The 12,138-nt window shown below is 48.7% G+C and overlaps 1 protein-coding gene across 2 annotated transcripts in view; it reads left to right on the top strand.

Moving 5' to 3' along the window:
* The window catches only part of ham (hamlet), a 30,818-nt gene extending 21,683 nt beyond the window's left edge, over positions 1–9,135 (top strand). Inside the window, exons 5-8 of one of the 2 annotated variants that reach the window (XM_015180593.2) lie at positions 381–525; positions 2,640–2,796; positions 6,483–7,415; positions 7,481–9,135. In XM_015180593.2, coding sequence (XP_015036079.2) covers positions 381–525; positions 2,640–2,796; positions 6,483–7,415; positions 7,481–8,716 — 2,471 coding nt within the window. In that variant the 3' untranslated portion in view covers positions 8,717–9,135. The remainder of the gene's footprint in view (positions 1–380; positions 526–2,639; positions 2,797–6,482; positions 7,416–7,480) is intronic. The other variant, XM_002132643.3, reaches the window with a different exon arrangement.
* Positions 9,136–12,138: the final 3,003 nt, after the last annotated feature.

Genomic DNA, 12,138 nt, shown 5'->3' with positions numbered 1-12,138 from the left:
TTAAGTGTTTGCGTGTTTGCCCAGGTGTGTGTGTGCCTGTGTGTGTGTGTGTGTCGCTGGGAGGGTGGGAGGGTTGGTCGGTCGGGTCGGTCATATGTCAGTGCGTCCAGCAGGTCCTTCCGCAGATTGTTAGCGGACAAACAAAACATTAGCTCGTCGGCATTATGCTCCTGCAGCGACACACTTGTTCCTCAAACGCGAAACCGAACGGTTGTGTCAAGTGCTCCTCCTGACTCCTCCTCCAACAACCCATAAAAAAAGTGTAGGATCCTAGCAAAAACTAACGAAGATCGTGTGAGTGTTCGAGTGATGTGATAGGGAAATTCCGAGATTTATTTACTGGATGTTCTAGCCCTAATTCTTGTCTGTTCTTCTTCTAGGCTCCCTCTACAGCGGCGACGAATTCTCCAAAGATAAGAAAAACTCATCGCTTATCAGTCAAGGCGATATTGATTTCACAGACGACGAGAACGGTTTCGACATACGCTGTGAGGTCTGTGATAAAGTCTATCCGGATTTAGAACGGTGAGTACACGCCCCCCCACCCCCTCCGCGATCACCCACTCCCCACTGATTCGCAATCTTTGTTTTTTGCGGGAGAATGTCTGCATCTCTGCCAAATTGCTTTGGCATTTAAACAGCCAAACAGCATCGCAGCAATAATCTAAATCAAATTTTTGAGACCTCCCCCCAGACCCCCGCCAAAAAACAAGCCACCAATTAGCTTCCAACTTACCCGAAAAAGAATTATGGGTGCGCAAGCAAACCAAACCAAAAAGAGCTCTGCGGCTCATAAAATCTGTGTAGAACGAGAAACAAAATTTGGCAAAAAAGAAAAAACAAACAAAAGTATTCCCAAATGTTGGCTAAATGCTGCGCTCTGTGTGATCTACTGTATGCCGCCTGCCGCCTGCCGCCTGGGATGGGAGATCTTAATTAAAACTTGATGCCGATAAATACGAGTAGTCCGGTGCGGTGCGGCCAATAAAACTGCCATTAAAGACCGACTCGAATCGGTCCACCGAAAGTGAGAGTACTGGCTTTTGGGCTCCAATCAAAACGGAATGAAATGGTCTTGGTCTTGATTTGTGCCTGGCTTTTCGGTACGTTTCATGATTGGCTTTTTTTTTTATGGGCCCAAATGTGCAATCTGTAGGTGTTAACTGAAGTTTAAAGCTGCATTCGGCTCGTTCGGGTTTTCAATTTCAAGTTGGCTTAATTTTTGGCTCGTTTTTTGGTAGCTAAAGCGGTACAGGATGGGCAAAATGGGAGAGTAAAAGTAAGGATTATGAGAAAAAGTGACTAGTAGAGGAAGTTCTGCAGTCCCCATTTTAGAGAGCACTTTTAGAGGTACCTATCTGTGGTAGGAGTGGGGCCCTTCCCCCCCAAAACCCACTAGTTCATCACTTGAGTGGCTCCGATCCTCCATGTGTAATCATTTGCCCATTTAGTGCCACTTCCCTGCGCCGACAAGTACTTAATGCAAAAGTTTTGTTCCAATATTTACAAATGTTTTGCGTTGTAATAAATAAATGAAGTACAGCCAGCACGCAAATGACACACACACACACACACACAGACACATTGGAGTATCTGTGTGTATATATCTGTAGATAGATGGATATATATTTAAGTTGAAGTGCCAAAAGCGAGCTTTGATTTGGGCTTTGGGGGCGGAAAACTGGTACGAGTTTTCCGTTTCGTTTTCCCCGTTACACCTCGCCAGTGCAGTGGGTGGGAGAGTATCCCCCCCCCCCCACCGTATATGTGTGATTTATTGAATTTTACATGAGGGGAGAGCAAAGAGCAGAGAGAGGAGAGAGACCCACGGCCCGAATGATGGAAAGGAAGCTATGCCCGCAATGTCTGCGTGTCTGTCCACGCTCGCCCTGGCTTTTGGCCGATTTATCTGATGTCGAACATGCACACAGTCTCCCCCTACCCCTCCCCCCGCTCTCCTCTCTCCTCGGGCTGCCTTAGCCCCGACTATTGTTGTAAGCCAAACAAACGCCCACACTTCAAAAGCAGGCAGCCAGCCAGGATGGCAGTGGATTTGCGACTCTGGACTGTCCTGACTGTATCGTCCAACTCTTCCATGACGATGACAAAAAAAAAAGAAAGAATGAAGGGAAATCGTTGCCGCCTCTTGTCGACATCGCTCCACCCACCCTCCCCACACACACACACGGAGAAACACACGCCCCTTGCGATAAGGATCGCGGCAGCAAAGCTCTGCAAGGACACAGGGACACACTCATTGGCCACAGCTGTTCCCGGCCCAAGCCCAGATCTCTTATCATCTCCGAGCATATTAAATATTGAACATCATTTGACTAATTGACGCCCGTGGAGTCGCGGGGGCGGTACCCCCAGTTGGCCAACAAACAAAGGCGCCTCGGGGCGTGTGAACTGCCGCACATGACTCCGACTCCGAATCCGGCTCTGATTGAGAACGGCGATTGGGAAGCAGCTATCAAAGCAAAGCAAGGCCCTCAAAATGTCACAATGCTAATTTCATTTGCTGATGACAGTTAGTCAGATAAGAAAGAAGGCCGGGAAGGAGAGAGACCCCCAAGGAACCCCTGCCATTTCCGCTTTGACTAATTTTATGCATAATTTTGTTGTACCTTTGATTGCAGGTTGGACGATCATCTGGTGGGCGCCCATCACTTCAAGCAGGACGAATTCCCATGCAAACTCTGTGCCCAGCGCTTCAGCCATCGTCCTTTGTTGATCAAACACGAAGCGATATCCCACAATAATATACGGAAATATTCCTGCGAGAATTGTAGCAAGGTAAGTGCTGTTTTTCCAGGTTTAGGAGAAATCTGTCTATGTTAGGGACCAAAAGAGTACATAAATACCCTCAACCATCACTTGTCTCTGCAGAACTAGATGAAAGAGGAAGCCAGCTTAAGATAACCAAAAATTCTAACAATTTTATAGATCAAAGATCAAAGATCTACAAAGGTATTGTTTGGGGATAGATCACTGGCTACTGGGATCGGCAACCTTCGGAATTCGGTGTTCGGTGTTCGGTGTTCGGTCTTCTTGTGGCTCATGCCATGACGATATCGGCCAGTCATTAATTATTGTATCAGCTCTGGTGGCTGGAAAACATAAAAAGACTTTTGATTTCTAGCAGATCAATAGCCGGAGGCGCTTCAACGGCTGCCGCCGCCACCATCGCCGCCGTCGCCGCTAACTTGGCTTTTAAGAAACCGTTTGGAGAGTGTCCAAACCCGACTCTTAGAGCCGCACGCGCTGGCCGGCTTACTTGCAATACGAAATCAGGGCGTGTACTCATCCAAAACACTTAAGACCTCTCCATGGTAATGAAGAAACTTTGTTAACCCCTCTCTGAATCGACTCGCCGATCCCCGGTGCCCGGTTCCCGATCTCCGATCTACATCGAAATTGAGGCTGAAGCTCTTTTATTGTGTTCATCTTCGTTGGGCTGCATTTGAATGCCAAAGCGAAATTAAAGGGCCCGGACTTGAGGCAGCCATCCATCCATCTATCCAGCCAGCCAGCCAGCCATCCGTCCAATCATCCGACCATCCATCCATCGAATCGAATCGTTTCATGCGTCGCACTTCGTCATTGTCATCGAAGACGACGACGACTCCGGCTTCGACATCTTCCAAAGATGTTTTAATGGCATGTTGATTACAATCTTGTGGTCGCATTGCTCAGCCATAGAAACAGCTCTAGCTCCAGCTCCAGCTTCAGCTTCAGATTGGGGCCTTTTCTTTTGGCTTTTCCCTTTTTTTTTTACATTTCCAAATCGAACGGTATTTCAATCGCTGCAATGTCTTTGCCCCAACTCCTCCCCTACCATTCGAGGGGGAGGGGGCATTACAGTTAGTTTACTTAGCGCTCAGTAATTGTTTCGGTGGCATGTAAGTAGCACGCATTGTGGTGGGGTACCCCTTCTGCCTCTGCCCTGGCAGCAGCACTACTCCTACATGGACATAAACGGGAGCCACTCGGCCTAAACAAATGATGATCGATCTTTACGGTAAAAGGGCATACTCGTACTTTCGCTGGGGTCCGTAACTCCGAATCCGGCACTCTCTTCTCGGCCATCGTCTGACAGCCCGCCCAAAAACGGGGTCTGCAGCTGTCAGCTTTGTTTGTTTTAAGCAGCAAGCTTAAAGCGTTTCAAAAGGGATTTGCCATGGATCTACAAGGTTTTTTTTGTCGGGCCTTAGCCTCAGCCCCAACCAGCCAGCCGTGTGATGAGGCAGTTGATCTGTGACTCTCGACTTAGGAGAGGAAATGTATTGTAGGAATTCTAGAGAAAGACCTGATCTATAGGAGGGTAATTGTTACTGGGGAATGTCTTACTATAGTACAAACATTCAGTCCATTCCTGCAGCTCAGTTCTGCCCAACTTCTGCCACTCCAGCCGGAAATTGCAGCTCGATTAAAGACCTCTTCTTCAGGGACTTTGCTTTAGAAAACCTTAGTATTTCCTTGGGTCTCTTCTACTAAATGAAAACCCATCTTTAGGCATTAATTATGCTGCCCATATGTACCTACCTTTGCCCATGGCAGACTCTATCCAGTAGTCGTAACTCCATTAGGCTACCAGAGTGATCGCATCTTCAGGCATTACCCCCACTGGAAACGCCCTAAATGACCCCACGTACGCTCCCAAGAGAGCTGGTCGTGGCCCCCGTCCATACTCCGAGACACTCTCCGAGACAATCGCATTCCACAAGAGGAACAACAACAACAACCGCCTGGCTCAGATCTCGTCTTGAGTGCGAGTACGTACTACTCTCGGCGTACTCCTCCTGCGACCCCGGATCGTTGCTGGGGCTGCTGCTGCTGCCGCTGCCCGAATGCCAAAACACCTACACCTATCCCACCGGGGGCTTCGACTGCTTTTCATCTCTAACTTGTGGCTCCAACGTTGTAGTCGTCGTCGTCGTCGTCGCTGTCGCTGTCGTTGTCGTTGTCTTTTGTGGCGCTTTTCGCCTTTTTGGAGAGTAGTTGAATCTAATCCATTTGATGTAGTTATAGCACGAGCTATTCTTGTATGTCGCCGCAGCATCGGCAGCAGCAGCCTCTCTATCTCCCTGACCCTCTCTCTCCACCGTCCTCTCTCTCTCTGGCTGTCTTTTGTGTGGCTCAGTACCCGTACCCATTCCCGTCCACGGTCCCCGTCTCTCCACTCTCGCATCCAGTTCGGGGAGTCATAACCATAGACAAAAAAGGCTGCCTCGATCATCGTTTGATATGAATTCGTAGCGCATTATGACAGCATGATTAGGCATAACAGTTTCGTAAAAAGGCAGCTCCAGAGCGCGGGTGGAGGCGGCTGCTGACCGAAATCAAGTTTGAAGTGGGTAAAAAATAAAAGAAAAACAACAAAAACTGGATGCCTGGGCTGCCTGCCACAAAGCTCCCTCAGGCCCCGCATCCTCTTCTTCTTTGGTCCGATCTGTCATTGCGTTTTCCCCCCTGTCCCTCATCCAGCCATCCAGCAGTGGAAAATATGTACTTGGGGTTGGGTTCAATATTTTCGGCTATAATCTAGGGCTGGTCGAAAAGTCACGGATTTGTGTGGGCGTGTGCGTCACTGGAGGAGCAAGTGTCACTGTTTCTGATACTCGAGGAATTCAAATAGTTATCTAGATATTTCTGGGATAGTTCAAAGCTAAGGAAATTCTTTCAGAATGATCTTAAAAGCTGCGACTATCGACCCAATTCTGTTCTCTAGGATCTTTGAATATTGGCATTTTATTCCCATTCCGACTTTTCAGAGTTGGTTTCCATAATCCCTGTCGTGCGACGAGATCACAGTTTTTATTACCACTTCTAAGCCCTATCCAACACTCCGCCCCATTGCCATAGTTATCCAACACTAAACAGTGTTGGACGTGGCCCCAGAATACGTTTGCCTTTTCTCCATCCCTGAGTCGCATTCGCTAGGGGCTTCAGGGGTTTAGATGGGCTCGACCTGGCCGGGCAATGACAATTGTAGAATTGATGTTAATAATTGACGAAGGTGTTTGGCTGCTGCTGCCGCTGCCGCTGCCAGTGGGTGGATTGGATTGCTCTGATCTGGTTACCTTTTGCGTAATCTCGGAGAGCGTCGTCGTCGTCGTCAGGGCATTGTCTAGGCACAGCACACATCAAGATCCGTTTAGCCAGCAGCGGACCAGACCAGAGCAGACCAGATGATTGATTAATTTCAGTTTCATTTCATTTGATTTCATTTGGATTGGGACTGGAAGCAGATCAATGATCAGTAGTCATAACGCTTCACTGCTAGAAACAATCGTGAAGTTTCACGCACACCTCGACCCACCAGCAGGCACCTTTGAGAGTACCCATTCGTAGCCATTCGATTACCATACCATTACCATAACCATTCCCCAACCCCGGACACCATTCCGAAGTCAACCAATCGTGGTTATTCATTGTCTCCGATCTGATCGTTTCTCTCTCTTTCTGTTTTGGATTTGCAGGTATTTTGTGACCCATCGAATCTACAGCGCCATATTCGCGCCTACCACGTCGGCGCTCGCTGTCATCCGTGTCCGGAGTGCGGCAAGACATTTGGGACCTCGTCGGGGCTCAAGCAGCACCAGCACATCCACTCCTCGGTGAAGCCGTTCGCCTGCGAGGTCTGCTTCAAGGCGTACACGCAGTTCTCGAATCTGTGCCGACACAAGCGGATGCACGCCACCTGCCGCATGCAGATCAAGTGCACCAAGTGCAACCAGAGCTTCAGTACCGTCACCTCGCTCTCGAAGCACAAGAAGTTCTGCGACTCCACGGGCTCGTACCGCAACCAGCCGTTGGGGCGCCACCAGCATCCGTTGTCCGCCACCTCGACATCCAGTCAGCCCCAGCAAGGGAGCGACTCTCAGGGAGAATCATCATCTGCTGCTGCTGCGGCCGCTGCTGCCGCTGCCGCCATGACGACGCCACCAAATCCCTTCCTCATGTTCCGCCCAGGACCTCCGTTCTTCCCTGGATTTCCGCCGTATGGTCTCCCAGGGATCTTCCCGTCGAGTCCCCTGAGGGCCGCCAACTTTCCGCTCTTCTTTCCGAAGCCACCGATGGACATGGGCTGCGGCATGCCGCCCATGACCTCGCCCAATGCCGCCTTCCGCCATCATCCCTTCGCCCTGGATCTGGAGAGACAGCAGGGCGGACGGTCGCCCCATCAGGAGCATCATCAGGCGAAGGCGGAGCGAGGCTCCACGCCCGACGAGAAGAAGCTCAAGTCGGAGCCACTCCTCCAGGTCTCCGAAGAGGACGAAGACGAGGAGGATCTCCAGTCCAGGGATATGAAAATGGAGCACGAAGAATCCAAAAAGGATCTCAAGTCTGAGGAGCGGAAGGAGCCGAAGAGGGAGAACTCGCCCGATCAGCAGCAGGCTGAAGATGATAGGGTAAGTCCGCCTCAAACAGAAGCCCCTTGAGAATGGTGATTAATCATTGTTTTCCTTTCGTTTAGAAATCTATCGACATCATTAGCACGCCACCGCCCACGGACTCGACGTCGGAGAAACCCACCTCGGAGCTGCCTCTCGATCTGTCCATTTGCCGCAAGCGTTTCCCCTCCTACCGCAGTCGCACGCCGTCGCCGACGCCTTCGCCGCTCATGTTTCTGCCCGACGAGGACGTGGATGCAGAGCCTCCGATGAAGCAGAGCCGCAAGAGCCACAGCTCGGGGGAGTCCTCCACATCGCGGCAGTCCTACAAGGGCAGCAGTCCCACGCCCAGTGCCTCGCCAGGACCCACACCATCGCCGTCGCCGCCCACAAGTGCCGGGGGAGAGATGAGCAGCATGTCGGAGGGAGCTGTGGCAGCGGCCCAGGCTGCAGCAGCGGCCGCTGGAGCGGCTGAGGCTGCCACGGCGGCGGCCATGGCCTGTCCGCGGCCACTGCATCCGCTGCTGCTGGAGGAGATCTACCGATCGCGGGCCCTGGCCGGACTCTCCCAGCGCACGTTTCCTTTTTTATGCCCAACGGGCGGACGGCCAAATATTGAGGCGATGCTGACAGCAGGAGCAGCCAACGGCAAGGGCTGCTCGACACCCTCGACCAGGCCGCTTCCGCCCGTGAATTTCCGCGAGGCGTTGCGCTACGCCACCGCCAGTGCCCGCTCACCGAGCGCCCTCAAGACCAAGGACCGCTACACCTGCAAGTTCTGCGGCAAGGTGTTCCCCCGATCCGCGAACCTCACGCGCCACCTGCGCACCCACACGGGCGAGCAGCCGTACTCCTGCAAGTACTGCGACCGGGCCTTCAGCATCTCCTCGAACCTGCAGCGCCACGTCCGGAACATCCACAACAAGGAGCGGCCCTTCCGCTGCGAGCTGTGCGATCGGTGCTTTGGCCAGCAAACGAATCTCGATCGTCACGTGAAGAAGCACGAGGCGGATGCCAACGGCACGGGCGGGGGCTTTGGCGACTTCAGGGACTCCCCCAGTTCCGCGGAGGCCGAGCGCGATGAGTACTTCGACGAGATCCGCACCTTCATGAACCGCGTTTACACGCCCAACAGCTTGGGCGGGGCCGATGGCGACACGGAGGAGTATGCGGGCAGCGATGATCAGTTGTCCGTGTCCACCCGTCAGTCCGTCAATCTCGACAAGGATACCAGCAACAATAATACCAGCAACAGCAACAACAATAACAACAACAGCAACAGCACGAATGGAGGAAAGGCCATTACAGTGAGCACTTGAAGAAGTGACCCAAGAAGGAGTACAGGAGAGTAGTCCAAGTGTTGAATTGTTAGGCTAGGTCATTGAAAACTTACTTTAACTCTTACTTAAGCGTGCCTCCGAGAGGGAATCTAATGTTTAAGTAGTCTCTATTTCTACGAAAAACTTAACCATGTAAAATTGTTCGAAAAAAAAACACTATTCGTTAGCTATGCAATCAATGGAAAAAGACGGTGAAGCATGCAGTATATATACAGCTCTGATATTACGGATTACGGATTACGGATTAAAGGGAAAGCCACATGTTTCAGTAAACCATATACCATATACATTTGAACTATATATACGATCTATAGACACACCCACTCTACTACTAAAACCACCTTAAATTGTAGCTAATTGCCCTTTGTATATAAATATAATGAAGATCCTAACTTTAACTAATTGATCTTTATCAACATTTTGATTGTGTATACATACTATACTATATATATATATACTTATATATGATGCGAGTCGAGTACGAGTATATTTCGCTGTAAGTTTAACATATTTCTAGAGCTAATTATTGCAATTCTCAAAAAACAAACGAAAACCAACAACAAAATCAATTTTATAACATTTACTTAACGTTTAATTATATTATTATTATTATATATATATATATGTAAATGTATACCTATGGAAAACCAGGAAAAGATCGTTATGAAAAATGAAAAAAATCAATAAATGAAACAATCACATCAAAGAAATGCATATTTTGTTGGAAATACTCTCTTTCCAAAGAGCTCAGATAAATTAGATCGAGGCCTTCCCTTACTCTAAGGTTTCCCAATGAATATCTTCATTTATGTGAAACATTTGTCTCACAAAAAAACCACATAAACCAAAACACTTTGTGGGCATAATAAAGCCATTGAAAAAGGTTGGTTCATCTGCACTCAATTACCGCATAAAACGAAGACTTTATACACCCATCAATCCTGGCCGGAGTCGGAGTCGAAGTCGGAGCCAGAGCCGGAGCCCCGAAACACTAATTGTGAACGCATTTGCCTATAAAACGACTGGCTGCCATATTATTAATCATTGGCCCAGAGCAAGCAAAACCGAAACTTATAGCTTTTTAATATACCCAAGCCAAACCATCCATCCATCTGTCCATCCATCCATCTATCTGGGTAACCTACCCAAGTCATCCATCGAACCATCCATCTCCGCTCCGCTCGGCTCGGGTTTGGCTTTAAGATCTGTTTTCTTGGGTCTGATCTGAATGCAAAGGCGTGATCGGCAAACGCGAGTTAATTACCCTTCCGGTTTAGAGTGTGTTACGCCTTCGGCGAAATGCGGTTGAAGCTATGAGATCTACGAATCCATGAGTAGTATCCATGAATACTTTTCATTTTTTTTTGGTTTTTTGCTTCTCTTGCCTCTTCGTTTCTTTCTGGGGCTATTGTTTGGTCTTTTGTCTTTAACTGAAATTTAAATTGTATTAGCCGGGGCGCTGTATTGGCATCAATCATTTTTTGCCAACGTCTTTTTTTTTCCGCAACCTGTGCACATAACCATCGACCGTCGACCGTTACTCGTGGGGCATACAGCATGCAGCATACAAAAGATCTTTGAAGTATATGTATCTGCGGTTCGGTCACTTTCGATTATGCGAAATACATTTGGCAGTCGGTAGCCAAAATAATAATCTTCGGCCACAATTGGAGTCCGGAGTCAGAGTCTCCTCCATTCTCCAACCCCCTACCCCCTCTTCAAGAGACGGCGCGTGGTTGGCCCTGACCACAGCCAACTTCCACACAAATTGTGCCACAAATTTGAACGCAAAACTGGCCAAATTATGTTAAATTTGTGTAGAAAACAGTAGATAATTGGTAATTGGTTTCACATCCAATGTGCCTCGCCCCTGACTGTGTCTCTGCCTCCACCTCTGTGTCTGCCTCTGCCTCTGGCTATGGCTGTGGCTCCAAGAATCTGGCTAGTCGAGGCATATTAGTCGGTTATTTGGTCACAGTCTGCGACCAAAAATTGATCTCTTGGCGTTAATTGAAGAAGGCATAATTTGCAGTGGAGCAAAAGCCAAGTGGATGAACAATTTTCCTACAACATGTTGCCCAATTATTGGGCAGACTATGAACATGAGTGTGATCATGGCATTTCAAGGGGATCGTCTTAATTGCTGATTCAAGTTTGACCTGATCTGGTTAGGGTGTTTCGAATGAGTTCAACACATGGATAGGATAAGAGTTGATGGTAGATGGATGATAATATTGTTGGATATCACCTTGTGGAAGGCGTGAGATGGCTTTAACGCGTAGATAAGACTTCCGCCTTGAGGTCCTGATCTGTGATGGTGTTAGATCTGCAATAAACTCTAAAATGTCGTCGCCTTCGGAATAGGGTTATAATCCAGCATACTTCCTTCCTTGTTAACTGCTGAGCTTTGGAACCTCTGGGATAGTGGCTATTTCCAAGATATTGCTCACCGTAGGGGGTGACTATCCCTACCAGGAATGTAAGCTTAACCAATAAACTTTTTCCTGGCTCCGAAAGTCTGTCACCCATTCGCACCTGCGTGGTTGAGAACTGTTCTAAGAAACTGCTCTGTTCCGCTTCTGATAGGTTAGCGATGGATTCCCTTTTAGCCACCAGGACCAGCAGGTCCCGCAGATTCAATATTTTCTTCGACTTGAGTAAACGAATCTCCCAGAAAGGAGATCCCACATAGGGGATCCTCGTAGATATATGGCATAAGATCCTTATCCTGTGGGAGCCATCAAGAGTATCAGTGCCCACACTTTCTGTGTATTTTTCGATTAAATTTCAATGACGATTCGATTGATTTTGCGTCTCGAGAAATTTCGAGAAACTGATGCAAGAATGGCATGGATTAAAATGTCTTAGGCTCAACCTTTTAGCAAAGAAAGAAGTGTGCCTAAGAAGGTACTCTTCGCTTTGTACCTATGGAATGTCGGCCTACAGCCCTCCTTAGGCTATTCCAAAAAAAGAAACACATCTTTCAACTTTCAACAACCAATTAGATACAATTCTTAAAATGTTTTCTCTCAGGCACAACACCATCCATAAAGTTCATGGAATGGCATCCAACGCCCGATGGGCAGGCACTTCAAGTGGTCCGTTCGATTTGAAACTAGTTGCAACCTTTCTAACCATTTATGGCTGGAAGAAATGCTTTTTAATATGAGAGAGGATCAAGTAGCCTTTTCTGCAACATTCTCCACTTACAGGGAGCCACAGCCACAGCCAGAGCCAGAGCCAGAGCGATTTCCTGATGCCCGATTCAGATTCAGGTCACTCACACCTCACTGATTACACGGTCGCGCGGGCTTCTGATGCACATGGAAGGCACTGCTCAGCTCCGCTCCGCTCCACCCACTCCTCTATCCCTCAAATGAGCCAACACATTATGATAACGA

The sequence above is a fragment of the Drosophila pseudoobscura genome, chromosome 4 (assembly GCF_009870125.1).
Source record: "Drosophila pseudoobscura strain MV-25-SWS-2005 chromosome 4, UCI_Dpse_MV25, whole genome shotgun sequence".
NCBI classification, from domain to species: Eukaryota; Metazoa; Arthropoda; class Insecta; order Diptera; family Drosophilidae; genus Drosophila; species Drosophila pseudoobscura.
Note: the sequence above shows the minus strand (reverse complement) of the source record. Positions and strands in the feature narration are given on the sequence as shown.